The sequence below is a fragment of the Miniopterus schreibersii genome (genome assembly GCF_964146895.1).
Source record: "Miniopterus schreibersii genome assembly, chromosome: 4".
NCBI lineage: Eukaryota > Metazoa > Chordata > Mammalia > Chiroptera > Miniopteridae > Miniopterus > Miniopterus schreibersii.
In genome coordinates, this window is record NC_138105.1 from 17,881,322 (window position 1) to 17,909,311 (window position 27,990).

The 27,990-nt window shown below is 43.0% G+C and overlaps 1 protein-coding gene across 5 annotated transcripts; it reads right to left on the minus strand.

Moving 5' to 3' along the window:
• On the minus strand, window positions 1–26,798 carry LOC308555962 (protocadherin beta-4-like). 5 transcript variants are annotated; one of them, XM_081134789.1, is made up of 3 exons: window positions 20,603–20,801; window positions 9,549–9,812; window positions 1–2,311 (listed from the first exon to the last, which is right to left on the minus strand). In XM_081134789.1, exons 1-3 carry the CDS (start codon window positions 20,717–20,719, stop codon window positions 290–292), a joined length of 2,403 nt encoding a protein of 800 aa, XP_080990915.1. In that variant the 5' UTR covers window positions 20,720–20,801; the 3' UTR covers window positions 1–289. The 5 variants fall into 5 exon arrangements, with proteins under 5 accessions (XP_080990915.1, XP_080990914.1, XP_080990913.1 ...); XM_081134787.1 differs by lacking the exons at window positions 1–2,311; window positions 9,549–9,812; window positions 20,603–20,801 and adding exons at window positions 6,452–8,853; window positions 9,880–10,087; window positions 24,375–26,798; XM_081134788.1 differs by lacking the exon at window positions 9,549–9,812 and having other exon boundaries at window positions 20,339–20,801.
• Window positions 26,799–27,990: the final 1,192 nt, after the last annotated feature.

The window sequence follows — 27,990 nt, forward strand, 5'->3', positions numbered from 1 at the left end:
AATACTTGATTTTATTAAGACGGTTCATCACAACAAATGCCAACAAGAGGAGAAAACATTACAGGAAAATCACCAGCATGCAGGGATTTGAAGTGCTATTATGCAAATAATGCAAGAGCTAGATTCGAGTTTTCCAAAGTTGGACAAGATAAAGTGCAGTGGACAAATACATTGCAAAAGGGAAATCCAGGGGATACTTAAAGTGGGGATTTTTGTCCATGACGCTCTCAAACTCTGTATCTGGGGAAATTAGAGATGTTACAAAAGACACTGCATCATGATGAGATTCCTAATTGAATCCGAAGTTATTCCGGAAGGTGGCATTTTCCTCGGTTTCTTTGCTAGTGTCTTGGGGCGGGAGGTTGGGAATGATCGGCTTCAGAAATTTAAACTCATCTGTCCCAGTACCTCCCATCAGACACACCTCGTACTGGTAGCTCTGGGACAGGGTCCCCGCGCCGCTGACGTCCACCAGGGGGCCCGGAAAGCGGCCCTCGGGCGCCGCGCAGCCCCCCGCCCAGGCGGCCCCGCTCCGCCGGCACAGCCGCACCGCCACGAGCGCCAGCACCGAGAACAGGAAGAGCGACGACACGGCCGCCAGCGCGACCACCAGGTAGACGGTGAGCGGGTCGGCCGGGGCCGCGTCGGCCGCCGCGTCGCGCGCGGGCAGGTAGGGCTGCGAGAAGCCGTCCACCAGCAGCACGTGCAGCGTGACGCTGGCCGACAGCGGCGGCTCGCCGTTGTCCTTGACCAGCACCAGCAGCCGGTGGCGGGGCGCGTCGCGCTCGCTCAGCGGCCGCGCCGTGCGCACCTCGCCGTTGTGCGCCCACACGCCGAACAGCCCGGGCTCCGTGGCCCTGAGCAGCTGGTAGGACAGCCAGGCGTTCTGGCCCGAGTCGCCGTCCACCGCCACCACCTTGCCCACCAGGTAGCCGGGCTCGGCCGCCCTGGGCACCAGCTCGGTGCAGGGCGCAGAGCCGTTCTGCGGCGGGTACAGCACGAAGGGCGCGTTGTCGTTGGCGTCCAGCACGCGCACGCGCACCAGCGCCTGGCCGCTCAGCGCCGGCGCCCCGCGGTCGGTGGCGCGCACGCGGAACTCGAAGGCCTGCAGGGCCTCGTAGTCCAGCGCCCGCAGGGCGAACAGGTGGCCGTTGTCGGCGTTGACCGACACGAGCGAGGCCAGCGGCAGGCCGGGGTCCGGGGGCGGCAGCAGCGAGTAGGTGAGCTGGGCGTTGGCGCCCGCGTCGGCGTCGGTGGCGCTGACGCTGCCGATGTGCAGGGCGGGGCTGTTGTTCTCGGGGACGAGGAGGGTGTAGGAGGTTTGGGTGAAGGCGGGGGCGTTGTCGTTGACGTCGGAGACCAGCACGGTTATGTGGTGCTGGGTTGTCAGCCTGGGGGTCCCCAGGTCGGTAACTGTAATAGTGACGTTGTACTTGGCTCTGCTCTCCCTGTCCAGCGGTCTCTCTGTCACTAGGGTGTAAAAGTTCTTGAATGTGGGTTTCAAGAGAAAAGGGATATCGTCCTGGATGGAACAAACCATCCTTCCGTTGTCCCCAGAGTCTGGATCAGAAACACTGAAAACAGCAACCACAGTCTCTGGGGAGTTTTCTGGGGTAGAGCTGGCGACTTTCGACATGGTCAGTTCAGGGGCGTTGTCATTCACATCCACCACTTGTATAGCTACAGAGCATTTTCCTGACAGGCCACCACCATCTGTGGCTGCAATTTCTACATTATAAAATTGAATTGCCTCGAAATCCAATGACTTTTTCAGACGAATTTCCCCTGTTATCTCGTCTATTTCAAATGGTTGAGTAACTTCATCGCCTTGGAATAGAGTGTAAACTACATTCCCATATGTTCCGGCATCTAAATCTCGTGCAGAGACAGTAACAACTAAGGAGTTTAGGGTGCTGTTCTCGGGCACCTGTGCCTCATAGAGAGACTGTAAGAACTCAGGGGCATTATCATTGATGTCCACGACTTCAATGCGGAGGGCAGCGGTCCCTGACCTGGGCGGAGTCCCACCATCTAGGGCTGTGAGGGTTAAACTGAGCTCAGGCTGCTCCTCCCGGTCCAGCACTTTGTCTAGCACCAGCTCTGGGTATTTTCTGCCATCCCCACGACTATGAGCAACAACATGAAAATGGGAGCTGGGGCTGATTGTGTAGTTCTGAACAGTGTTGCTACCTATGTCCAAGTCCTGAGCTATTTTCAAAGGAAATACAGTCCCTGGCTGGACGCTCTCTGGGATTTTTAGGAGCATTTCCCTGTCTAGGAACTCTGGGGAATGATCATTTATATCCGTGAGCTGCAGATCAGCTTGAAAAAACTGCACTGGCTTTTCCAGTAATAGTTGGAATTGCAGCACACAGGGTTCTGTGGCCCCGCACAGCACCTCCCGGTCTAGTTTTTCATGTAGAAGCAAATTCCCGGTCTTTAGGTCGAACTGCAAGAGCTGTTTGTTTCCTTTGTAATGGATTCGCGCTCCCCGAGTGGCCAGTTCCCCCACCCTGAGCCCCAGGTCTTTTGCCAGGTTGGCTACAAAGGAGCCACTTTCTGTTTCCTCTGGCATGGAATACCTAATTGCTTCAGAGCCAGCCTCCCACAAAAACGACAATATAACAAGAAAGACAACTTGCCTTTTCTGTGGCGTTTTCGCTGGCGCAGTCTCCATTGTTCAGACCCAGTTCAAGAAGGTGCAGTTTCTTCACCTCGGTGTACAATCAACCCAGATGACCTCGTTAAGTAACCTCAAATCAGATCTTTCTGATTGACTCGCACTAGACCAATGCCCTCTCTGAAGACCTCTGCCTCTAGATCTTACCTAAAATGCTTCCTTGTTTTAGGAAGCGGAGTTCTGATTCCCAGCTTTTTGGCGTCTGGAGGATCCACAGAGCCCTTCATTCAAATTCCTAGCCTGCAGCGCCACCAGGCGTCCGTATTTACTATTGCAAATAGTATTTGCCATTTCATTCCATATTATAACTCTGTGTATCAGTATCCTTTTAAGTCACAGAAATGCTCCCGATTGTACCTCCAATTCTTAGTTATTGGAAACTCTAACTAAGCATTTGCTGAGTTAATATTAAGGGAAATAATCTTTCAGAATAAACTAAAATATATTAGCATTCTTCATAAAATACCTTTTGAGCATGTGAAGAAACTTTCTCTTGAAGGTTTTTTGATTATATTCAAGAAATAAGTAATAATGGATGTTTGCAAAAGTTTAAAATTTTACAAAAATTACTTTTTTAATTTATTGATTTTAAATGGGGGGGAGAGAGGGGGGGGAGAGAGAGATGTCCATTTGTTGCCCTACTTACTTATGCATTCATTGGTTGCTTCTTATATGTAACCTGACTGGAGATCAAAACTGCAACCTTGGCTTATCTGGACAATGATTTAACCAACTGAGTTACCTGGCCAGGGCCTATAAAAATTACTTTTATCTTTAAATATAATATACATCAGAAAAGGTTACAAATCATAAGTGTACAGTTCAAAGAATCTTTGTGAATTGAATGCACTCCCATAAGCAGACACTAAATTAAAACTAAAATGTTACCAAAACCCTACAGGACTCCTTCTTTCATTGTCTGGTCACTACACTCCCCGCTAAAGGTAAGCACTGTCCTAGCTTCTATTACCATAAAATTTTTTGGTCTTTTTTTGAACACTTATACAAATGGAGTTATAAAGTATTACTCTTTTGTGTTTACCTTCTTTCATGCAACATTGTGTTCATAAAATTTACCTGTTGCATATTGTTCTGATTTCTTTAACTCTCATTGCTTTATACCATTCTATTCTATGGCTATACCATGATTTGTTTATGGTGGCCATTAGGGTTTTCCAGTTTGGGGATATTTAGAGCAGTGCTATTATGAACATTCTTGTGCATGTCATTTGGTGTCTATGTGTACATTTATGTTTAATATATTCTTAAGAGTTAGATTGCTCTACATTAAGATGTACACATATATTTAGCTTTAGCAGATATTGTAAAACAGTTTTCGAATGTGGTTTTACCAAAACCAGCAAAAAATGAGAGTTCCAGTTGCTCCATATCCTTATCAACATTTGATATTGTCTTTTAATATTAGCCACTCTGGTCAGTGTGTGGTGATACCATATTGTACCTTTAGTAATTCCCCAATGATTAATTGAATTGAGCCCATTTCCACATGTTTATTGGCCGTTAGGATACATTCTTGTGAAGTACTTGAAAATCTTTTGTATATTTCTCTATTTAGGATATTTGCCTTTTTTTCTGATCCATCTTTAGCAGTTCTGAATATATTCTGGATATAAATATTTTTTCAGAAATATGTGATGCAAATATCTTCTACTTAGCTTGGATTTTAACTCTTATTGTATCTTTGAACAAAACTTCTTAAACTTTAATTTAGTCTAATTTGTAATATTTCTCACTTGCTATGGTTAGGACTCTTTGTTTTCCCTTTGAATCTTTGCATACCCCAATGTCATAAAAATATTCTTGTGTGGTGCTTGTGAAAAATTAATTACTTGAATTTTCACATTTAGAGCTATAATCTTTTGAAGTTAATTTTTTCCTATGAATGAAATTAGGGTCAAAATTTTTTTTTCCCATATAAACATCAAAATGACTGCATCATCCAAATGATCTGTTCCCCATTGTTTTTGAAGTGTCATTTTGTAATAAATCAGGTAACCATAGTTCTTTTTAAGACTCTTTTTTCCCTATTTTTCTGTTTATTCTGCAATATATTATCTCAATTACTATAGTTTTATAACAGGTTTATTATCTGATGGGTAGGTCCTACAGTTTTATTCTTTTTCTTCAAGACTGCTTTGATTATTATTTCCCTTTGTATTTCCATGTAAACTTTAGATTCAGCTTGTCACAAAGAAATCTGCTGAAATTTGGTTTAGGATTTTTCACATCTATAGATTAATTAGGGAGAATGGACATAATTCCCAACGTTGAGTCTTCCAACTATTGAACATTATATACATCCTTCTACTTAAGATATTTGGCCTTCATTTGCTATTTTTGTTTTGCAACAATAGCATTGTCCTATTTTTCATAAGGTACGTATTTTGTGGAAGCTATTTGAATAATGTTTACTACTAAATTTTAATCATTGAATTGCAAACTGTTGATCTAGTCTATATCAGTCTGACAGTGATCCTTAGGTGGTAAAGAATGCCCATGCTTTATCAATATACAGAGTAATTCATAGAGTAACACATAGAGTATTTCACAAATTTACTACATAAATTCATAAAGGCAGGTCTGGGTATTTGTTTGGTTGATTATACAAATTGAACTTTCCTGTCATAAACCAAAAAGTGAACTTGGATTTTCACAATGTTGAAATATATTAGTGAAAATGTCAATCAGATTTGTTGTTATCATACATAAAAGCTACTTCATTTAAATAGCTAATAATAAATGGAGTAGTTATAAAAGTTGACTACCATATTTATGTCATAAGTATTTGTGTTTAATTTTGTTCTCATTTTTATCACTTTCTAATTTAAATTTTTAGATTGGATGAAGGCTAAAAAGCTGTTTCAAGAATAACTTAAACAGTAAGTCACTTTCCTTTTTTATTTTATTATGTCCTTAGGTAAAAAGTAATTCAGGGAAAAGTGCAAGTAATTAAATTCTAGTAGGATGACACTTGAAATTTCAAAATAAATATTTAGATTATAAGGTAAGCTTTTTAATTGTTCATATTGTGCCAAAAGTTCAACTAAGTGTCTTATATTCATATAAACTTAGGCCTGGCCGGGTGTGGCTCAGCGGTTGAGCGTCGATCTGGGATCCAGGCGATAGGGGTCCGATTCCCGGGCAGGGCACATGCCTGGATTGCGGGCTCGATCAATGACTCTCTCATCATTGATGTTTGTATCTCTCTCTCTCCCTCTCCTTTCCTCTCTCTGAAATCAATAAAGATATATTAAAAAAATAAATAAACATATAAATTTAGTTGGAAATCACATGATCAGCTTACTTGGCTTACTGAACACAATGGAAAACAATAATAATTTAGTTAAGTTCATTTCTTACCACATTTAATTTCTGTTTCTATTCTTATTGTCCTAAAGGACAAAATAATGCTTATTTCTTACCAATAAAAGTTCAACATAATTGATAAATTTACACAAAATACCTGAGAGCTACATTGAAGAACAAAACAGAAGATAACTTGGACATCAAAAATAAATTGTTATTTTGTTCATAAAGGCTGTCCATGTCTGCAAAGTAAATTAAAGTGAAAATCTGGTATCGCCTGGATCATCAGACTTGACCAGAATAACTGAAACTCCGAAAAAATTACCTGACTCTTTTGAGGGGTAGGGAGAAGCTGCAGAAAAACCAAGAGAAACATACATTAAACGACACTTGAACTTCTATGCATAGAGCAAAAGGAAGGACAGGGAAGCACAGGATGCCCTCCACAGCTCAAATCCTATGAAAGGATTTAAGTTTTATTTAAGGTTCTGAGATTATTTTTTAAAAGGATTTTGCCAAACAATGACTTAGTTTTATTTAGTCAAAGTGATTCCAAATTATATAAGATTTTTTCTTTAATTATTATTTACAATAGAGAATAATTTTTTAAAATTGTAGCATTAGTGAGTACTTATGGAGCACGTACAATTTGCAAGACAAGTAGCAATCAAATAAATAAGAAAATCTCTAACATATATGGTGTTCACAATGGGAAGTCACAATTTTAGTGTGTTAACCCTTTGGGGTCATATTAAATTTGGACATTGGTGTCGTACTGGTCGGAATTAATTTCCATTGAAAGAGCAGTAATACATAACATGCAAGATTATAAAGGATAAACAAGATTTATGAACTGATACATGAATGAATACAGTTAAGATTCGTACGGTTCCTTGCTGTGGTGGCTGAGAGCAGACATATGACCGGAACGGTAAAAAAGCTTTGGTGGCTGAGAGTAGACAAACGACCGCAAAGGGTTAATATTTTAATGAAGTGCATGTTTATGTACAGTTTGGGAGAAGCAAGTATGCAAAGTTGTATGCTCATAGTAATTCAGGGGACATAGCCTGGTAGAGCAGTCAACAAGAAAGGCCTAAATAGCTATAAAAAATTTAAAACACTCTGGTCGCACAAAGATAAAGGTATATGGTAAAGACAACGACCGCAAATATATAGAAATGCAAGATTACATAAAAGCTTTAAAATGTTTCATTAAAAATACATTAATTAAGAAGTTGACTTAAACGAAACTTCTTACATTACTTGAGTAATTTATAGTTATGGAAAGATTAGTCTCTAAAAGAATGTCAAATAGAAAGAAAATACATACTCAGTGTTTAGTGTAGCTAGAAAGGCAAAATCCAATAAATATTCACAAAAGGAAGAAACTTCGCATGATCAGGGGCATGCATTGGTTTGGAATACATACTTATAGAACAATACAATTTCTTAAAGAAATGCATTGCAGTGGCAGTTAGGTTTGCCAAAATTAAGGAGAAGTTCAGTTAATCAATACTTAACTAAATACAAAGCTATTCCTGCAATTGGCATTTTCTTTCATTTCTTTCTCAGTATCCTGAACCAAGAGGTTAGGGAATATTGGCTTCAGGAATTTGAACTCACCAGTCCCAGGGTCTCCCGTCAGACACACCTCGTACTGGTAGCTCTGGGACAGGGTCCCCGCGCCGCTGACGTCCACCAGGGGGCCCGGAAAGCGGCCCTCGGGCGCCGCGCAGCCCCCCGCCCAGGCGGCCCCGCTCCGCCGGCACAGCCGCACCGCCACGAGCGCCAGCACCGAGAACAGGAAGAGCGACGACACGGCCGCCAGCGCGACCACCAGGTAGACGGTGAGCGGGTCGGCCGGGGCCGCGTCGGCCGCCGCGTCGCGCGCGGGCAGGTAGGGCTGCGAGAAGCCGTCCACCAGCAGCACGTGCAGCGTGACGCTGGCCGACAGCGGCGGCTCGCCGTTGTCCTTGACCAGCACCAGCAGCCGGTGGCGGGGCGCGTCGCGCTCGCTCAGCGGCCGCGCCGTGCGCACCTCGCCGTTGTGCGCCCACACGCCGAACAGCCCGGGCTCCGTGGCCCTGAGCAGCTGGTAGGACAGCCAGGCGTTCTGGCCCGAGTCGCCGTCCACCGCCACCACCTTGCCCACCAGGTAGCCGGGCTCGGCCGCCCTGGGCACCAGCTCGGTGCAGGGCGCAGAGCCGTTCTGCGGCGGGTACAGCACGAAGGGCGCGTTGTCGTTGGCGTCCAGCACGCGCACGCGCACCAGCGCCTGGCCGCTCAGCGCCGGCGCCCCGCGGTCGGTGGCGCGCACGCGGAACTCGAAGGCCTGCAGGGCCTCGTAGTCCAGCGCCTGCAGGGCGAACAGGTGGCCGTTGTCGGCGTTGACCGACACGAGCGAGGCCAGCGGCAGGCCGGGGTCCGGGGGCGGCAGCAGCGAGTAGGTGAGCTGGGCGTTGGCGCCCGCGTCGGCGTCGGTGGCGCTGACGCTGCCGATGTGCAGGGCGGGGCTGTTGTTCTCGGGGACGAAGAGGGTGTAGGAGGTTTGGGTGAAGGCGGGGGCGTTGTCGTTGACGTCGGAGACCAGCACGGTTATGTGGTGCTGGGTTGTCAGCCTGGGCGTCCCCATGTCGGTGACGGTGATGGTGATGTTGTACTCGGATCTCATCTCTCTGTCCAGTGGGCTCTCTGTTACCAGGGTGTAGAAATTCTTGAAAGTAGGTTTTAGAATGAATGGCAGATCATCTGGAACAGAGCAAACCATCCTTCCATTGTCCCCAGAGTCTCTGTCTCGAATTCGGAAGATGGAGACCACGGTCTCGGGAGCATTTTCTGGGATGGAGCTGGTGAGTGAAGATACGGTCAGTTCAGGGGCGTTGTCATTCACATCTACCACCTGTATGACTACAGTGCCTTTTCCAGAAAGGCCTCCACCATCTGTAGCCTCAATTTCCACATGGTAAGATTTAATTTGTTCAAAATCCAATTTCTTTTTCAATCGGATTTCTCCTGTGACTTCATTTATTGTGAACGTTTCCTTAATTTCGTCTGATGCTTGGAACAAGCCATAGGAAACTCTCCCGAAGTTTCCAGCATCTATATCCCTAGCTAAGACAGTAAAGATTGGGGAGTCTAAGGGACTGTCTTCCAGGACCTGCACCTCATATGGGGTGTGCACAAACTCAGGAGCATTGTCATTGACGTCCATGATCAGGACTCTGACGGCGAGGGTGCCAGACCTCGGGGGAGACCCGCCATCCAGCGCCGTGAGGCTCAAGCTGAACTCAGGCTGCTCCTCTCGATCCAGCGCTTTGTCCTGCACCAAATCTGGGTATTTCTTACCGTCACTATGATTTCGAGTAAGAACGTGAAAATGTGAATCAGGGCTGAGAGTGTATTTTTGAAGACCATTGCTGCCCACATCCAAATCCTGAGCTAATTTCAACGGAAAAATAGTCCCTGGCTGGCTGTTTTCCGGTATTTTCAAGAGCATCTCCCCAGTCGGGAATACTGGGGAGTGGTCATTTACGTCCTGGACTGATAATTCTCCTTCAAAAAATTGGACTGGCATTTCCAGCAACAATTGGAAATGCAATACACACGGTTCAATAGGGCCACACAGCTCTTCCCGGTCTAGTTTCTCCTTCAAAAGCAAATCTCCAGTCTGACGATCCAGCAGCAGGCGCTGCTTGTCATCGTCAGACACCACCCGGGCCGACCGGGCGGCCAGTTCCCTAATTCCCAGGCCCAGGTCCTCGCTCAGATGGGCCACAAAGGAGCCGCTCTCTGTCTCTTCCAGCACAGAATAACGAATAGGCTCGGGGCGAGCCTGAGACAAGAACACCATTAAAATAAAGGCCCTCACTTGCCTGTTTGGTTGAATTCTCTCTGGCGTCTCCATGTTGGAGCCCGGGTGCTTACATCCAGTCCCTTCAGCAATCAAGAAAGATTCACGATCTTCAATTCTGATTTCTTGCTTGGTGGAATCCTCACAAATTTGTTCAGTATATCTCTCCCCGAGCTCGTTGGTAACCCAGTACCGCTGGGAAAGCTTCTTCCGTGTGATTTTGATTCTGTCTTGGAACAAAGGAGTACGCAAGCTTTTTAGGGCTTACTCACAATCTTAGCCTGCAGCGCCACCCTGCGTCTTGATTGAGAAAATATTCTCAAGTCAAAGTATATTTTGGAAGTGTCCAAAAGTAATCCATTTTTGAAGTGTATAGAAATTTTACAAAGTTGTTATGCCATTAAATTGCATGATTTATCAGTTTATTCTATTACATTGCATGAGCTAAAATAATTGTGAGCACAAAGCAAGAGTGTATCTCCGTCTCCCCACAGCCTAATCCATGGGACTTCAAAGAACTCCATTTCCCTTTTGCATAATCTAACTAGGGGAGATAAGCTCTTATAAAATTACTGTTTATAGGAATTATATCTATTTGTTTCCAATTATGTGAGGAATTTCTGAAGATCCAAAACTGTTAGGGTGTCCTGTACCACATGTCTCAGGAGACTGTTTTTCAAAGGACAGGTTCTATCCTTCTGCACTGGTGTGCAAATAGTAATACAGTTGAAAGAAGAGGCATCTTGTTTTGTTATAAGTTCTTTTACAGTTTGAAGTCACATTAAATTTAGAAGGAAGTCAAGTAGTATTAGAATTAAATTCTTAGAACTGGAGAGGAAATGAAAGGAGGTTTTTCAGATAAGCAACAAGCTTGGAGGGTGATAGGACTGGATTATTCTACTTTGCTATTATCAGGATAATATCAAGACAAAATCAAGTGAGTAAAAATTAGAATTTTCTTAAGAGAAAGGCTTTAAGTTTAAGCTTATTTAGCTAAGAGGTACCTATATTTCATAATGAGTTTGCATCTTGCCATATTCATCCTTTGTGTCCCAGATTGACCTTGACTAGGTGATTCGGGGGGAAACAAGAGGCCCAGATTTAAAATATTTTAATCTGTGAGCAGCAGTGCTTCAGGCCTTGTCTACTCACATATGGTGAAGAGAACAGACTTGTTTATAAAATGGATTCCAGCACAGTAAGTGCTGGAATCAAAGGAGTACGCGAGCTTTTTATGGATACAGTAAGTTAACTGAGACTTCACCAGTTTATTGGTTACAATTAGTATACAGAATGGAGTACCACTTATCTTGGCACATATGGAATTCCCCCTCCTTAAATATATTATAATTTAATTAATTATTTCACTTAATAAATTATAATTAATGTTGAATAAATTATTTTAAAGCCTATCAGTAATCTTACACTCTAATAGAAATTATTAGGAAAAATTATTTTTGAAAGAAGTCTGGGTTATAATAGTCATTCAATAAATATCAGTTGAATAAATAATACACTCTAATGATTATGTTTCTACCTATACAAGAAGATTATGGTCAGATCATACATTCAGTCATGAACATGTCTAAAACTGAATAGAAAATTCTGAGACATGAGGGTATAATACATGCTAAGCACTATTCAATTAAATTTACTTTGATTCTAGTTCTAGTAATTACTTCTTGTAAGAGATATAGCAGTGGCAGTAATATTAATATACTTTAAAGTATTTCATATTTAAGACAAATCAGAGGGTATACAATATATATTAACATTAAGTGAAATAAAAACATATTCTGAAAAAAATATTATTTTTAATATAAATGAAAAACAAATCTGGGAAAATCAAAGAGCAAATTGTCCATAATATAGTAACCAAGTTCTAGTTAGATTCAGGTTAAAGAAATCAGAACAAATATGTGCCATTATATTCCAGATATTATTCTAAGCATTTTACATATATTAATTCATTTTATCCCCTCAAAGCCCTATAAGGTGGGCATTTTATTAGCTACATTTTATAGATGAAGAAATTGAGGCACAGGGAGTTTAAATCATCTGCTCAAATAAAATAGAAACAGACTCATAGATACAGAGCACAGGCTGACAGCTATCAGAGGGGAGGGGGTTAGGGGCTGGGTGAAAATTGTTAAGAGATTAAGGAAAAAAACAATAACAACACACACAAAAAACTCATATATAACCTGCTCATAGTCACACATCATCTGCAATGGCAGAGCTAGGATTTAAACTGTTACAATGTGGCTCCAGGATCCATTCTTTTATCTACCTAAGTGGAAATGGAGAGTTGAACAACTTTTTAGATCATTTAAATCCAAACTTGAGCCTGGCCATGGGTACATAGATATCATAGGTGAAATATATTTGTATTCAAGTTTTCAATTAATATAAGAACCTTTCAAATGTCTTGTTTCCCTTTAGAGATATGAACCAGCAAAGAGAGGTGCTTACAAAACTTAGAAATTGGAAGGAAAACTGATAGTATCTTGTTGATGTCATTAATTAGGTTAAAAAATTTTAAGAGTGACTCCCTGTCATCTTAAATATTGGAGAAAAAATATCTTTGTATAGATCTTTTGAAATGATAGTAGGGTATAAAGTTAAAATCAAGAAGAGTGGCTTAAGAAATTGTGATGAAATCTAAGACAATTTCTAGTAATTGTCTATAGTACATACTAAATAAAAAGATAGTATTTCTATTTTCAATGTGACAAACTATTCAAATATCTCATGTCTTACCTATCATACATCTTTAAAATCAGGAAGTATGAGTCCTCCAACTTTGTTCTTTTTCAAGATTGTTTTGGCTATTCTGAGTCCTTTGCATTTCCATATGAATTTCAGGGTCAATTTGCCAATTTTTGTTAAAAAAAAAAAAAAAAAAAGCCAGCTAGGATGTTGATAGAGATTGTGTTGAATTTGTTGACCAATTTGGAGGGTATCACCATTTTAACAATATTAAGCCTTCCAGTCTGTGAACACTTTTCATTTACTTAGGTCTTCTTTAATTTCTTTCAATGATGTGTACATTGAAATAAATTCAAAATTGATGTGTACACCAAACACTACTAGTGTTTTGTAATACTACCATTTCTTGCAAAATGTAGTGTTTAGTGTACAAGTCTTACACTTACTTTGTTAAATATTGATTTTTGTGCTGAACTCATTTATCAATTTTACTAAGTTTTTTTGTGGATTCCTTTGAATTTTCTTTATAATTGTGTCATCTGCAAACATACTTTTACTTCTTCATTTCCAACCTAAATTATTTTATTTCTTTTTCTTGCCTAATTGCACTGGCTAGAACTTCTAATGCAATGTTAAATGGAAGCAGTGAGAAGAAACATCCTTGGTTTGTTCCTGACCTCAGGGGGGAAAGTTTTCAGTCTTTCACCATTGAATATGAAGTTAGCTGTAGGTTTTTATAGTTGCCCTATATCAGGTTGAGTACATATGCTATGATTCCTATTTGTTGAGGGGTTTTTTAAACATGAATTTTGTTAAAATATATATATATATATTCTCCATTTATTGAGACAGTTTGTATGGTTTTGTACTTTTCTGTTAATATGGTGAGTTTCATTGGTTGACTTTCATATATTAAACCAACCTTGCTTTTCTGGGACAAAACCCACTTGGTCATGGGGTATAATCCTTTTTGTATGTTGCTGGAGTCAGTTAGCTAATATTTTGCTGAGGATTTTTGCATCTATATTCATAAAGGATATTGGTATTTAGTTTTCTTGTGTTATCTTTGTCTGGTTTAGGCATCAGGGTAATACTGGCTTCATTAAATGAATTGGGAACTGGTCTCTGCTCCTCTTTTTTAAAAAAAAATAAGTTTGTGCCTGGCCGGGCATGGTGTTGACCTAGGATCCAGGCGATAGGGGTTCAATTCCCTATCAGGGCACTTGCCCGGGTTGTGGGCTCCATCCCCAGTCGGGGGCATGCAGGAGGCAGCCTATCAATGATTCTTTCATCATTGATGTTTCTATCTCTCTCTCCCTCTGCCTTCCTCTCTCTTGAAATCAATAAAGATATATTTTTTAAAAACACACACACAAAAAAAGTTTGTGAAGGATTGGTGTAAATTCTTTAAACATCTGACAGAATTCACCAAGGAAGCCATCTAGTCCTGGGCTTTTATGTGTGGAAAGTTTTTTGATTGCTGATTAAATCTTCTGAATAGGATGAGACATTCGGGGTGAAGAAATCCATTTCCCCGGAGATAAAGAAATTTAAGAAAAAAAAACCCCACACAACTCAAAATGACAGTATTTAGAGAATACAATTTAAATTTTTGATAAACTGCAAAGTGTTCTATAAGTTGAGTTTCTCATGAAAGTCTTTCCTTGTGCATAGCCCATATAAGTTAGAGACAATGGCTTCAGACATCTGAACTCTTTTGTCTCTTATATTCCAGCCAGAAACCTCTCACAAGAATAGATCTGGAACTAAGTCCCAATGATGTTGATATCCTCAAAATGCTTAGAAAATGGCCTGTAAGCAGCAGTACATTGAAGGTTCGCTGTTCACCCTCCACATCTAAGCATCATTGAACAGCTGAGTGAAATCAGTAAACAGGAGGATGGAGAACCTGCCAGCTTTAGACTTCTGTGGGTGGTTCAAGGAATGGCAGGTAGGGCTGGGATGGGTCTTAGACCAGGTGTAGAATGACCATACCAAATAGAGGTGGCTTCTAGTTGTCCTTAATAATAGGACCAGCTTGTGTATAGCTGTGCCTGTCACATAGGAGCCTAGATATGCTTCCAGGTTGTGAGCCCCTACGCTAAACATCAAGTAGTCTCTCCAAGACCTTGAATCATTGATAAAATATTCACGAGTTCTAACTCAAGTCACCATCCAGGTTGCCACATTGTTCTACTTGGCACCAACTCAGTGCACAAAATAGTGTTGCTTTGCAGAGGGCTTTTTTTTTCTTTTTTTTCTTTTTTCCTGTCATCCAGCAAGTTGTGTGTTATCCAGGACTACCATGTGCAGTACTATCATGCATATTAATCAAGACAATGATTTTTTTCCTGTAGGTAATCCACATGTATTACTTCAGTTACAACTCCATTTTCCTCAAAATCAACTTGTTTACTCTGAAGATTGAAAAGTAAAAAATGTCTCCATTAGCTCGTATGCCTACAGCCTTCACAGACATATAACAACCAAGTAGAGGATGACGGTCCCTGTGATTTTTGCCTCATAGAGCAAATGCAGAGTGGTGCCACCCATGGGAGACTGAGGCCCAGCTCAAACTCATTGTTAGGTGTTCATCCAGAACTTCTACCTGTGTGTGTGGCAAAGTTGAGCCAAGCTCCTCAATTAAGGCTTGGATTTGCAGAGCCTGGGGCTTTTCTTTCTTTCCACAATACTACCAAAACCAGGTATGAGGGAAACCTCCAATAGGAGATGAATTTTCAACAAAATATCACCAAGCATATAAGGAAAACTAACAGCTGAAAAATGGACTCAACAGATAAAAGAATGTACACATAAAAATAGAGATTCAGAACAATATAGAAAGAACTTAAAAGATATTTCATTTCCTGAAATAAAAAAGAAATAGTAATTGTGGAAAAAAGCAAATTACTGTGAGAACCTGCCAAATGGAAATTTTGAAGAAGAAAACTATAGTTACTCAAACAAAAAAATCAGTATATTGGGTAAATCTCAAGTTAGGACCTAGAAAGTCTCAGAACATCAAGAATAAAGAAAAAAATCTAAAGAGAGTAAGGAGCTTTACAACTAAAGAATGAGAACTAGACTGATACCACTTTTCATCAACAGTGTGAAATACCAAGAGAACAGAAGGAAAATGACTTTAAAAGTCCACCATCAGCCTAACAATTGGCTAAGATTATGGGTATTAAACATAAAAGTTACTCTGAATTATGACTATAGATTTTCAGCTTTAAAACTTATAACAATTACTCTAAGAAGCAGAAGACTCCCAGAACAAAATAGTGGAATGTATAAAATCATTTTCATATTTTTAAAAATATTTGGCTTAAAATATTTGGCTTTAAAAATATATGGCTTCATTTGCAAGGAAGCCAAAAAGCAAGACTTCACTAGTTTTCATGAGTGATGTCTGAATATAGTTCAGTCTTTTAACAGTCTACATAAAAGTTTAAAATTCATTTTCATCTCTTTGCTTTTCAGTGTTAAAAACAAGATTGTGAATGTCAAGAAAATGTTTGTTTATGAATAGATGATTTCAGAGAGGAAATAGACAAGTGTATGCTATCTAGAATTATGTTTTGAAAATAAATAGCTGGCTGTTTTAAAGTTTATTAAAGCCTTTGGTATCTTGAAAATTTCACTTAATTTTCATACCATGAAGACTAACCAAAGCTCAATAGAAAACCAGTTAGAAGCCAGGGATATGGCATATTGGCCAAAAAGGAACCACCGTCTATAATTTTTAAAAAATATATATCTTTATTGATTTCAGAGGGAGGAGAGGAGAGGGAGAGAGATAGAAACATCAATGATGAGAGAGTCATTGATCGGCTGCCTAGCCTGCAACCTGGGCATGTGCCCTGACCGGGAATCGAACCCCGATCGCCTGGATCCTGGGTCGACTCTCAACCGCTGAGCCACGCCCGGCCGGGCTCCCTCTATAATTTCCACAAGTGAATACTTCCCGGGCTCTGACACTACCTGGAACCCAGCCAAGCAAAGAGAAGCCTTGATCAGAATTATGTGCCTTTTCCCTCTCTTCATGGAAATTCAGCTAAGTATGAAAAGGGGAAGACATCTCATCGAAAGAGCCACATTAAAACATCTCTATAAAAAATGCATGAAAAAAAATATTCTCTTTCCTCTGATTATTAAGGATTCATGTATTCCATTCTCAGAACCCAGCCAGTGTTGCTTAGTGGTCGAGCATCGACCTATGAACCAGGAAGTCACAGTTCCATTCCCAGTCAGAGTTGCGGGCTTGATCCCCAGTAGGGGGCGTGCAGGAGGCAGCGGATCAACGATTCTCTTACCGTTAATGTTTCTCTCTCTCCCTCTCCCTTCCTCTCTGTAAAATCAATAAAAACATATTTTTTAAAATTCTGTTACATAAAATGATACTATTTATAACTACACTTTAATGTGTGAAGCCATATCAAAATTAAATTCTTTTTCTTTTTTTGGAATATTGAAAATACTAATTGTTCAAGTTTGAGAAACTTCAGTTCCCTTTCTTGTAGTAAGTATTCAATTCCTGGAAAGTTCTAGCCCTCTGGATGAGAAAATGCATATAAGGAGAATATTTCGTTCTTCCTAATTCTCTAATTGGGGCCTAAACATTTTATTACTTAAAAATAAGTTTTTCTATATTACTCCAAATTGCCATGAAATTTGATGTTCTGGTTGCCTCCAGATTTTATTCTTAGTTGTAACTAATTTAGCCTTTCACAATGATTTTGCTCACTCCTTTTTAGAACTTCCTATCTTGTACATTTTCTTCTAAGTATTCTATAGGGGGCAGATGTGGATGGACAGTGTTTAATCCCAGAAGGACCATACATAATCTAAAATTATGTCAGGTTGAAATCGGAAGGAAGGAAGGAAGGAAGGAAGACAGGAAACAAAGAAAAGATTTCTCTCATATGTTACCATATAAATGCAAAGTAGATATTATTTTTTTAAAATTAAGATTGAATGGGACACCAATTTTACCACAAACCATTTCTAGATAATGTACACATGTACTATCTTGAAATTTTTAAAAGGGCCCTTAAGGTTGATAACATTTATATCTCAGAATTTACAAACTAAATTGTCATTCCACCGGATGCCTTACTAAACAATGTCTTCATACCAATGGCAAAGCACAATCAGTTGTTCAAAATGCCTTATGTTTAATTTTTCCTAACACATGAGTACACTTTAGAGAAATCTAAGAGTAATTTGCCATATTAGCCTATATTTAGTCCACTTTTCGCCAACATAAGCATATACAATATTGAAATATTAATTGCAAATGTAAAAACAGAAAATGAATTAAATATATTACTTTCTTTTGGGTACTATACCCTTAAAATCACGCTGTGCCTTGAAGACGGTACGTATGAAAGAAACATTCTTACCTATCCACAAACTTAACCATAGAAAAGCTGCTTTAGGAATATTACGAAGAACACTATCTGACTGCGCTATGGCCCTAGAATACGAAACGAGTTCCTTAAAATAAGCCTACTGCAAATCACCATTAAAACATAATGAATTTATTTTTACTCACCTATTAGAAAAAGAAAAGGAGGGGTTAAGACTGCATTGGTAAGGAAGAAAACAGGTGAAAAAGGGAGAATATACAAACATTAACTAACTTGATAGAAACTAAAATCAATATATAAACAAAATGACTATCAACTAAAGATTCCTGATTTTTTTCAAAAAGCATTCATAGCCAAATAACTATTTTTTTTCTTCTTCTGTGAATGAACCCTAAGGTATTTCTGCAACTGGAGTTTTGCACTACTCTTGCCCAATGTCCTGAACCAGACCATTGGGGAGAATCGGTTTGAGGAACTTGAACTCGTTGGTCCCCGAGCCTCCCGTCAGACACACCTCGTACTGGTAGCTCTGGGACAGGGTCCCCGCGCCGCTGACGTCCACCAGGGGGCCCGGAAAGCGGCCCTCGGGCGCCGCGCAGCCCCCCGCCCAGGCGGCCCCGCTCCGCCGGCACAGCCGCACCGCCACGAGCGCCAGCACCGAGAACAGGAAGAGCGACGACACGGCCGCCAGCGCGACCACCAGGTAGACGGTGAGCGGGTCGGCCGGGGCCGCGTCGGCCGCCGCGTCGCGCGCGGGCAGGTAGGGCTGCGAGAAGCCGTCCACCAGCAGCACGTGCAGCGTGACGCTGGCCGACAGCGGCGGCTCGCCGTTGTCCTTGACCAGCACCAGCAGCCGGTGGCGGGGCGCGTCGCGCTCGCTCAGCGGCCGCGCCGTGCGCACCTCGCCGTTGTGCGCCCACACGCCGAACAGCCCGGGCTCCGTGGCCCTGAGCAGCTGGTAGGACAGCCAGGCGTTCTGGCCCGAGTCGCCGTCCACCGCCACCACCTTGCCCACCAGGTAGCCGGGCTCGGCCGCCCTGGGCACCAGCTCGGTGCAGGGCGCAGAGCCGTTCTGCGGCGGGTACAGCACGAAGGGCGCGTTGTCGTTGGCGTCCAGCACGCGCACGCGCACCAGCGCCTGGCCGCTCAGCGCCGGCGCCCCGCGGTCGGTGGCGCGCACGCGGAACTCGAAGGCCTGCAGGGCCTCGTAGTCCAGCGCCCGCAGGGCGAACAGGTGGCCGTTGTCGGCGTTGACCGACACGAGCGAGGCCAGCGGCAGGCCGGGGTCCGGGGGCGGCAGCAGCGAGTAGGTGAGCTGGGCGTTGGCGCCCGCGTCGGCGTCGGTGGCGCTGACGCTGCCGATGTGCAGGGCGGGGCTGTTGTTCTCGGGGACGAAGAGGGTGTAGGAGGTTTGGGTGAAGGCGGGGGCGTTGTCGTTGACGTCGGAGACCAGCACGGTTATGTGGTGCTGGGTTGTCAGCCTGGGCGTCCCCATGTCGGTGACGGTGATGGTGACGTTGTACTCGGATCTCATCTCTCGGTCCAGCGCTCCTTCCGACACTAGGGTGTAAAAGTTTTCTACAGATGGTTTCAGGACGAAGGGGAGATTGTTCTCTATGGAACACATCACTCTCCCATTGTCTCCTGAGTCTAGATCGGAAACACTGAAAACGGCCACCACAGTCTCTGGGGAGTTTTCAGGGATCGGGCTGGTAATTGAGGACAAGGTCAGTTCTGGCGGGTTGTCGTTGACATCAACTACCTGAACTATTACTGTTGATTTTCCTGTAAGGCCTCCACCATCCTTGGCTTCTATGTCGACTTCATAACTATTAATTGCCTCAAAATTCAAATATTTGATTAGTTGGATATCACCAGTAACTGGGTTTAGTTGAAGAGTTTTGCGAATTTCTTCAGAAGCATGAAAAAATGCGTATGATATTGTCCCAAAATTTCCTGTATCTAAATCAAAAGCTGAGACAGTGACAATAACAGAGTTAACGGGGCTGCTCTCTAGAACTTCAACCTCATAGAGTGTGTAAATTCTGGGGCGTTGTCATTTATGTCTAAGACCAGGATGTGGATCTGAACGGTCCCAGACCTGGGCGGGGACCCACCATCCATCGCCGTGAGCGTTAAACTGAACTGTGGCTGCTCCTCACGGTCCAGCGCTTGGTCCAGCACTAATTCTGGGAACTTCCTTCCATCTCTACGACTGTTTGTAAGAACGTGGAAATGGGAATTAGGAGTGATGGTGTAGTTTTGGAGACTGTTTCGTCCCACATCCAAGTCCTCAGCATTTCCCAGGGGAATTATTGTTCCTGGTGGAGTGCTTTCTAGGATTTTCAGCTGCATTTCATTTTCAAAGAATACTGGAGAATGGTCATTCACATCTATGACCTGGAGTTCGTTTGGAATAAACTGCAAAGGGTTTTGCAGTAAAATCTGAAAATGCAGTATGCATGGCTCTGTGGGGCCGCATAGCTCCTCCCGGTCCAATTTCTCATGCAGGAGCAAATCACCAGTCTGATGGTTGAGCTGAAAATGCTGTTTGTTCCCTTTAGACACAACTTGGGCCCCCCTCGCAGCCAGTTCCCCTACACTCAGCCCCAGATCCTTTGTTAGGTTGGCTATCAAAAAGCCCCTCTCCTTCTCCTCAGCCACAGAGTAGCGTCTCGATTCGGACCCAGCCAGAAACCCACTCAGAAAAACAAAGAGAAACAGGACTTGCCTTTGTCTAAGAAATCGCTCCCCTCCGGCCTCCATTGCACTTTCTGCCATGTTCTTCCAAGAAATATTGCCAAGCTGAGCCTCCGACAGCTCTGGGAAACGCAGCCTTCTGCCTCCCAACCTTTGGAGAAGGTCTAGCAAATAATCCCTTCCAGGGCTCAGATTTGCTTGCTTAAAAATGCGTCCAGGCTCACAGCCCCTGGTGTACGGTACCGGCTCTGTGCGTTACTGAAGTACGCACAGCGCTGGCCGGTGGTTTAATTCTCCTTCTTAGTCAACAGCGCCACCATGCGTTCGCTCGCAGTTTCAAACTCTCGGAGAAGGTGCTTGTTTGGGGGCTTTTGTTGTTTTGATATTTCTAATTGCTTATTCCCTTTACTAAAATCAGGAGGAGTTTCCTGTGTTATTTGAGTTTACAAAACACAACCTAGGGAAATTAAATGTGCTCTTATCTAAGAGACGTTACTGTTCCCAAGAGCGTGCTCATTTATGTGATTTTGCGGAAGTGGACACTATCTGTTATTACACAAATTTGAAAAGATTTTGCTCTAAATTACGACATGATTCACTATCATATTTGTGTTTTCCAAATTCTGTAAAATGTGCACAAGTTGCTTTTATAGTCAGGAAGAAATGCTATGAAAAGATAAAATCATGCAAGGTGATAAAAATTATAATAGATCATGTCGGGGTATATCCAGAGGCCACAAATGCCTCATCCCTTCTACATTTTAACATTCACTCAATGAATACAGAGCTTTCTCCTCTTCTTATAGCACAGTAATTTTACAATTATTGGTTTCATCAATATAACTGTATTTCATCTGTGGAAACAGATAACTTGTTGAGTTTGTAGAAGTTAGGCATGTAGTGGTAACAAGGCAGACATATACCTTACACAGTTTTCCATCTAATGAGTGAAGACTTTGAACAGATGTTCAAACAGTGTAAAAATTGTTATATAGGAAAGTACTGAGTGTACTTGAAAGTATTGGATAGGGGACCTAATTTAATGGGGGGGGGGGCATGATTTGAGAAAATTTTCCCAAAGATGTGCCATTTAATCTGGAACATGAAGGATGAGAAGTTTACCAGACTAAGACTGTAAAATGGAAAGATTCCATATATGAGAAAGCGATATGTAAAGGCCCTGGGACAGTAAAGCAAAGCTATTCTAGACAATAAAGGAAGGTCAGTCTCAACTTACTATCTCAAGAGTAAGTGGGAAGAGAAGGCTGGAGAGGTAAACTGGAGCCAAATAATGGGTGTTTGGATTTTATTCTAAGAATAAAAGGAAGCTATTGCAAGGTTTCAGGCAGAGAAATGAAACCGCAAATGTCAGGTGTTCAACCTAGCTCCTTCACAATGATCAGGAATACTACATGAAGACTCACCTACTAAGTTTAGTCTCAGTATTAGTGATATGTAAAATCAGCAATTACACTTCTATATCTTTCTTATATCTTATCTGACCATAACTGCAAGCTATTGAAATAGCTATTATCATTGGGGAAGGGGGACAGAAATTATGTGACTTATCCAAGATCCTACAGGTAATAAGTTGGTTAATCAGAGACTTTGGATACCAAGATAGTGCTTTACACCACCCCTAATCTCAAAATAAGAGCTTTAAAATTCATCTAATAATTTTAATAGCATAGCTCAAGCGTTAAATGATATAAATATTAAAAGTAGGCTGAAGAACATTAAAAAGTAAAATTTTAATGTATGGATGAAAAATTGAACTGCAAGAATAGAGAAAGTTGGATGAATCCTTTAGAGAATTATAAGAGAAATTTTAAATTATAAAATACAAAACACAATTTCCCCATTTGTATTCCTTAAGCGGTGGGCAGGAGGAGAGAGTGAAATTAAGCAGGAAGAGAAAAGGGAAAAATATGTTAAAGGAAAAGAGACACCAGGGAGTGATAACTGCATAGTGTTTGAGTAATAGTGGTCACTTCGATTAATAACCTATATATATTATATATAAATTCATTATACATCAGAGCACGCTTAATTCCAGCAAAAAATTGTCCTGTATTTATTTATTTTCAATTTTTATTTTTTAAATCCTCAGCTGAGGATATTTTTTCCATTGCTTTTCAGAGAGGGTAGAATGGAGAGGAAGAGAGAGAGAGAGGAATATCGATGTGAGAGAGACACATCCATTGGCTGCCTCCTGTATGCACCAGGGCCAGGGTGGGGATCGAGCCTGCAACTGAGGCATATGCCCTTGGCCCCAGAATCGAACCTGGGACTATTCAGTCCATGGGCCGATGCTCTAGCCACTGAGCCAAACTGGCTAGAGGTATGTATTTATTGATTTGAGAGAGGAAGGGAAAAGGGGAGAGAGAGAAAGAGAGAAACATCAGTGAGAGAGAAACATCAACCCACTGCCTCCTGCAGGCCCCCTACTAGGGATCGAGCCTGAAACTCAGTCGTGTGCCCTGACTGAATGGAACTAGTGACCTCTTGAGCCACACCAGCCAGGGCTGTCCTGGGGGTATTTAAATATTAATATGTGTCACAGGTGAAATAAAGACACTTCTTTCTTTCTGTCAATCAGTCATTCAAAAATTTTATTAAGACCCTATAATCTTCCAGTCATTGTGCTAACCATGCAATAAATGGGGAGCTATTGGAAACTGAAAGGGGAAAAGAGAAGCAGTCAGTGCAAAAAAGAAAAAGAAAAAAGAAAAAAGAATGGGCAGACAGACCAAGATAAATATTTTCCCATAAGCTTATTTTCAATTGAATCATAAATGCTCAACACATTTCTGAAAAATGCAATGCCAAACTACATTTGAAATTTCTGAACTTTGTTTAAGGACAAAGACACACATTCTCTCAAACTTTTTGGATTTTAATTAAGTGCTCAAAAGTAATAGACAGTTTTTAATAACTAAAACTGAGATTTTTTTAAAGTGGGCATTGAAATAGAAGTTAAAATTGTTTTTGAAATAGCAAGAAGAGTTAGCATGTCTTTGAAGATGACTGGACAGGCGCTATGCATTTAACTACATTTTGGAATATTAGTGGTTGATTAATTGAACACTTTTAATGTGAATGGTTTGTGGAATCCAACAGTCAAGGTTCTCCGAATGTTTAAAGAATCATAACTTCCATGTATGGACACTTTGCCATAGTATATACTTAGAAAAATGTGAGAGGGTGCTTTGTTTTTCATGAATATACCTATATTAATGGTTTAGCCAATGTGACTTCACAGGACAAAAGTTACACTAGCCTAAGAGAATATAAAACATATATGCTGGGCTTGAAACAAGAATAACCCCATGTAGTGAAAGCAAACATTTAAAAAATGTAGGGCTGCAAAATTACCTGGGGAAGGGGAGTTTAGAAAAAGGTGCTCTAACTTAAAAATTCAGACTTTTGGAAAAACAAAATTTACTTTCACAGTTTAAATGGAATTAAGGTACAGGGAGACTAGTCACCAATGAGAATACAAAGAAAATTCGTATTCGTTATACCACAAAGCAACACGTTCAGAAACAACAGTAACATGCACTGAATTGAAACGAGATACATTTCAAATAAAAAGAAACAACCTCAATGGGCAAAGCACTAAGCAGGGATTTTTCACTAATCAACTGAGACTAGGGTCAGCAGACCGCTACTAATTCTTAACTGAATTCAAAGCTATCCTTGCAACTGGGGTTTGCCTCACTAACCCTCTCCTCACCTTGAGCAAGGAAGTTAGGAAGAATTGGTTTGAGGAACTTGAACTCGTTGGTCCCCGAGCCTCCCGTCAGGCACACCTCGTACTGGTAGCTCTGGGACAGGGTCCCCGCGCCGCTGACGTCCACCAGGGGGCCCGGAAAGCGGCCCTCGGGCGCCGCGCAGCCCCCCGCCCAGGCGGCCCCGCTCCGCCGGCACAGCCGCACCGCCACGAGCGCCAGCACCGAGAACAGGAAGAGCGACGACACGGCCGCCAGCGCGACCACCAGGTAGACGGTGAGCGGGTCGGCCGGGGCCGCGTCGGCCGCCGCGTCGCGCGCGGGCAGGTAGGGCTGCGAGAAGCCGTCCACCAGCAGCACGTGCAGCGTGACGCTGGCCGACAGCGGCGGCTCGCCGTTGTCCTTGACCAGCACCAGCAGCCGGTGGCGGGGCGCGTCGCGCTCGCTCAGCGGCCGCGCCGTGCGCACCTCGCCGTTGTGCGCCCACACGCCGAACAGCCCGGGCTCCGTGGCCCTGAGCAGCTGGTAGGACAGCCAGGCGTTCTGGCCCGAGTCGCCGTCCACCGCCACCACCTTGCCCACCAGGTAGCCGGGCTCGGCCGCCCTGGGCACCAGCTCGGTGCAGGGCGCAGAGCCGTTCTGCGGCGGGTACAGCACGAAGGGCGCGTTGTCGTTGGCGTCCAGCACGCGCACGCGCACCAGCGCCTGGCCGCTCAGCGCCGGCGCCCCGCGGTCGGTGGCGCGCACGCGGAACTCGAAGGCCTGCAGGGCCTCGTAGTCCAGCGCCCGCAGGGCGAACAGGTGGCCGTTGTCGGCGTTGACCGACACGAGTGAGGCCAGCGGCAGGCCGGGGTCCGGGGGCGGCAGCAGCGAGTAGGTGAGCTGGGCGTTGGCGCCCGCGTCGGCGTCGGTGGCGCTGACGCTGCCGATGTGCAGGGCGGGGCTGTTGTTCTCGGGGACGAAGAGGGTGTAGGAGGTTTGGGTGAAGGCGGGGGCGTTGTCGTTGACGTCGGAGACCAGCACGGTTATGTGGTGCTGGGTTGTCAGCCTGGGCGTCCCCATGTCGGTGACGGTGATGGTCACGTTGTACTCGGATCTCATCTCTCGGTCCAGGGCTGTGTTTGTCACTAGTGTGTAAAAATTCTCAACAGAGGGTTTAAGGATAAATGGCAGATCATCTTGGACGGAGCACACCATCCTTCCATTGTCTCCCGAGTCAGGATCTGAAACACTGAATACAGCGATTATGGTCTCCTGCAAGTTTTCTGGGATTTCATTGATAAGCGTTGACATGGTCAGTTCCGGAGGGTTGTCATTCAAATCCACCACCTGGACAAACACCACACAGCTTCCAAAAAGACCCCCACCATCTGTCGCCTGAATATTTAATGTATAAGTCTGAATAGATTCGAAATCCAGCTTCTGCGTTAAAAGGAGTTGTCCCGATTTTGCATTTATTTGAAAAGTTTTGCGAACATCTTCATTAGCTTGGGAAAATACGTAAGATATTTCTCCGTAGGCTCCAATGTCTAAATCTCTAGCCGAGACGATAGCAACCTGGGATCCAATAGGGCTGTTTTCCAGGACCTGAACTTCATAGAGAAGCTTTGCAAACTCCGGGGCGTTATCGTTGATGTCCAAGACCTCAACGCGGACCAGGGTGGTGCCAGACCGGGGTGGAGTCCCACCATCCAACGCCGTGAGAGTCAAGGTGATTTCAGACTGTGCCTCGCGGTCCAGCGCTTTGTCCAGCACCAGCTGTGGTAATACAATGCCCTCGGGACTGTCTTGTAATTTAAGATGGAAGTGGGAATTGGGGCTGACTGTGTAACTTTGGAGACTGTTGCTTCCCACATCTAAGTCCTGGGCACAGTCTATTAAGAAGGCAGTTCCGGGAGTGATACTTTCTGGGATTTTCAAAATTATTTCTTTGTCTAGGAAAACCGGGGAATGATCATTTATGTCTCTAATCCGTAGCTCGGCCTGAAAAAACTGCAAGGGATTTTCCAGTAACACCTGGAAAGGTAGCACACAGGGCTCGGTAGGGCCACACACCTCCTCCCGGTCCAGTTTCTCATCTAACAACAGATCCCCAGTCTGCCTATCCAAGTGCAAACGCATTTTTTTCCCTTTGGAAACGACGCGCGCCCCTCGCGCAGCTAGCTCCTCTACCTCCAGCCCCAGATCTTTTAACAAATTGGCCACAAAGGAACCACTCTCCATTTCCTCGGCTACTGAATAGTGTCTAGGCTCGGAACCAGCCTGAGCTATGCCCAGCAAAACAAAGAATATCAAGACTTGCCTTTGTTTCAGAAAGCGTTCCTTTCCTTCTCTGGCCTCCATCGCCTTCTGGTCTCCCAGCAAACCTGACCCAGCTCGGGCTTGCGTTGTTGCTGACTCTGTCTCCCAGTATGTCCCCAACACGGGGATAAGTGGAGACGCCTAGGGCCCTGGATTTCCCAGAGCCACCGCCCTGGAAAGCCTCCCCTTCCGGCTTGATTCTTTAGCTGTGCGTCTAGCTAAAGAGAAGGCGGACTGGCTCGTTCTTCCTTCTACTTCTAATGCTGCAGCGCCACCCTGCGTCTTTTCTGAGTGTTTATTTTCTCCAAAAACATTAAGAAAATCCCAGTCCTTTCTTTCAGACTGATGGCAATCTAAATGGAATATTTTCAAGTGGTATCTCCCAGTGTACCGAAGTCTTATCTGCATTTCGAAGGGCTTTTTCATTACATCCACACGACACGACAAACAGACAAATTTCTCTTCCAGCTTCCTCACAGATTCAAGCAGTTCTTTTTAAACTGGGGAAGAATATCAACTTCGTAAACTGGGGGGAGTAACTTCAGTCCTAGGATGAATGAAGGCTTTGACTAGTCAGTTTCCAGTTCTAATTCAGAGCTTGGGTAAGTGTGCATCTCAGTGGTAGTTAGGTTACCATCCTCACACGCAAGCCAAAGGAACAGTATAGAGGCCCAGAAAAACACAGAATTCACATAAGAACATTCTCATGGACACTGAAATATTCTTCTTACTCACATTTCTCTCCTGCACTCTCCCACTTCACATTTTCCTGAAATTTGTTGCATTTGATCCACAAGAAGATCTCCTAACATCTGAATAATAATTCTTGTGAATGTGTCAATATTTTAAATTTCCTTTCTAACAGATAAGAACATTTTTTGACATAACTTCAATTATTGCATCTAGCAATGTTAATAGTTTCATAATATCAAATACCCAGTAAATATTGAAAATTTTCCAATTATCTTTTTAAATTTAAAGATAATTTGCTAACTCAAGTGCCAAACAAGCTATATATGTTGCAGTTTATTGTTGGGTCTTTACAGTTTAGTCATTTTGTGTTTTAAAAATATATATATGTGATAAAAAGAGTTATCAATCAAAAAAGCCATGGAGAAAACTTGAATGCATATTGCTTAGTGAAAGAAGCCAGTCTGAAAAGGCTACATACACATTATTGCAACTACCTGACATTCTGAAAATGGAACAAGTACAGGCATATTAAAAAGATTATTGGTTTTGGGGGGTGAACAAGAGGTAAAACAGGGGACTTGGGGGGCACTGGAACTTTGCTTTTTGATACTGTAATAATTGATACAT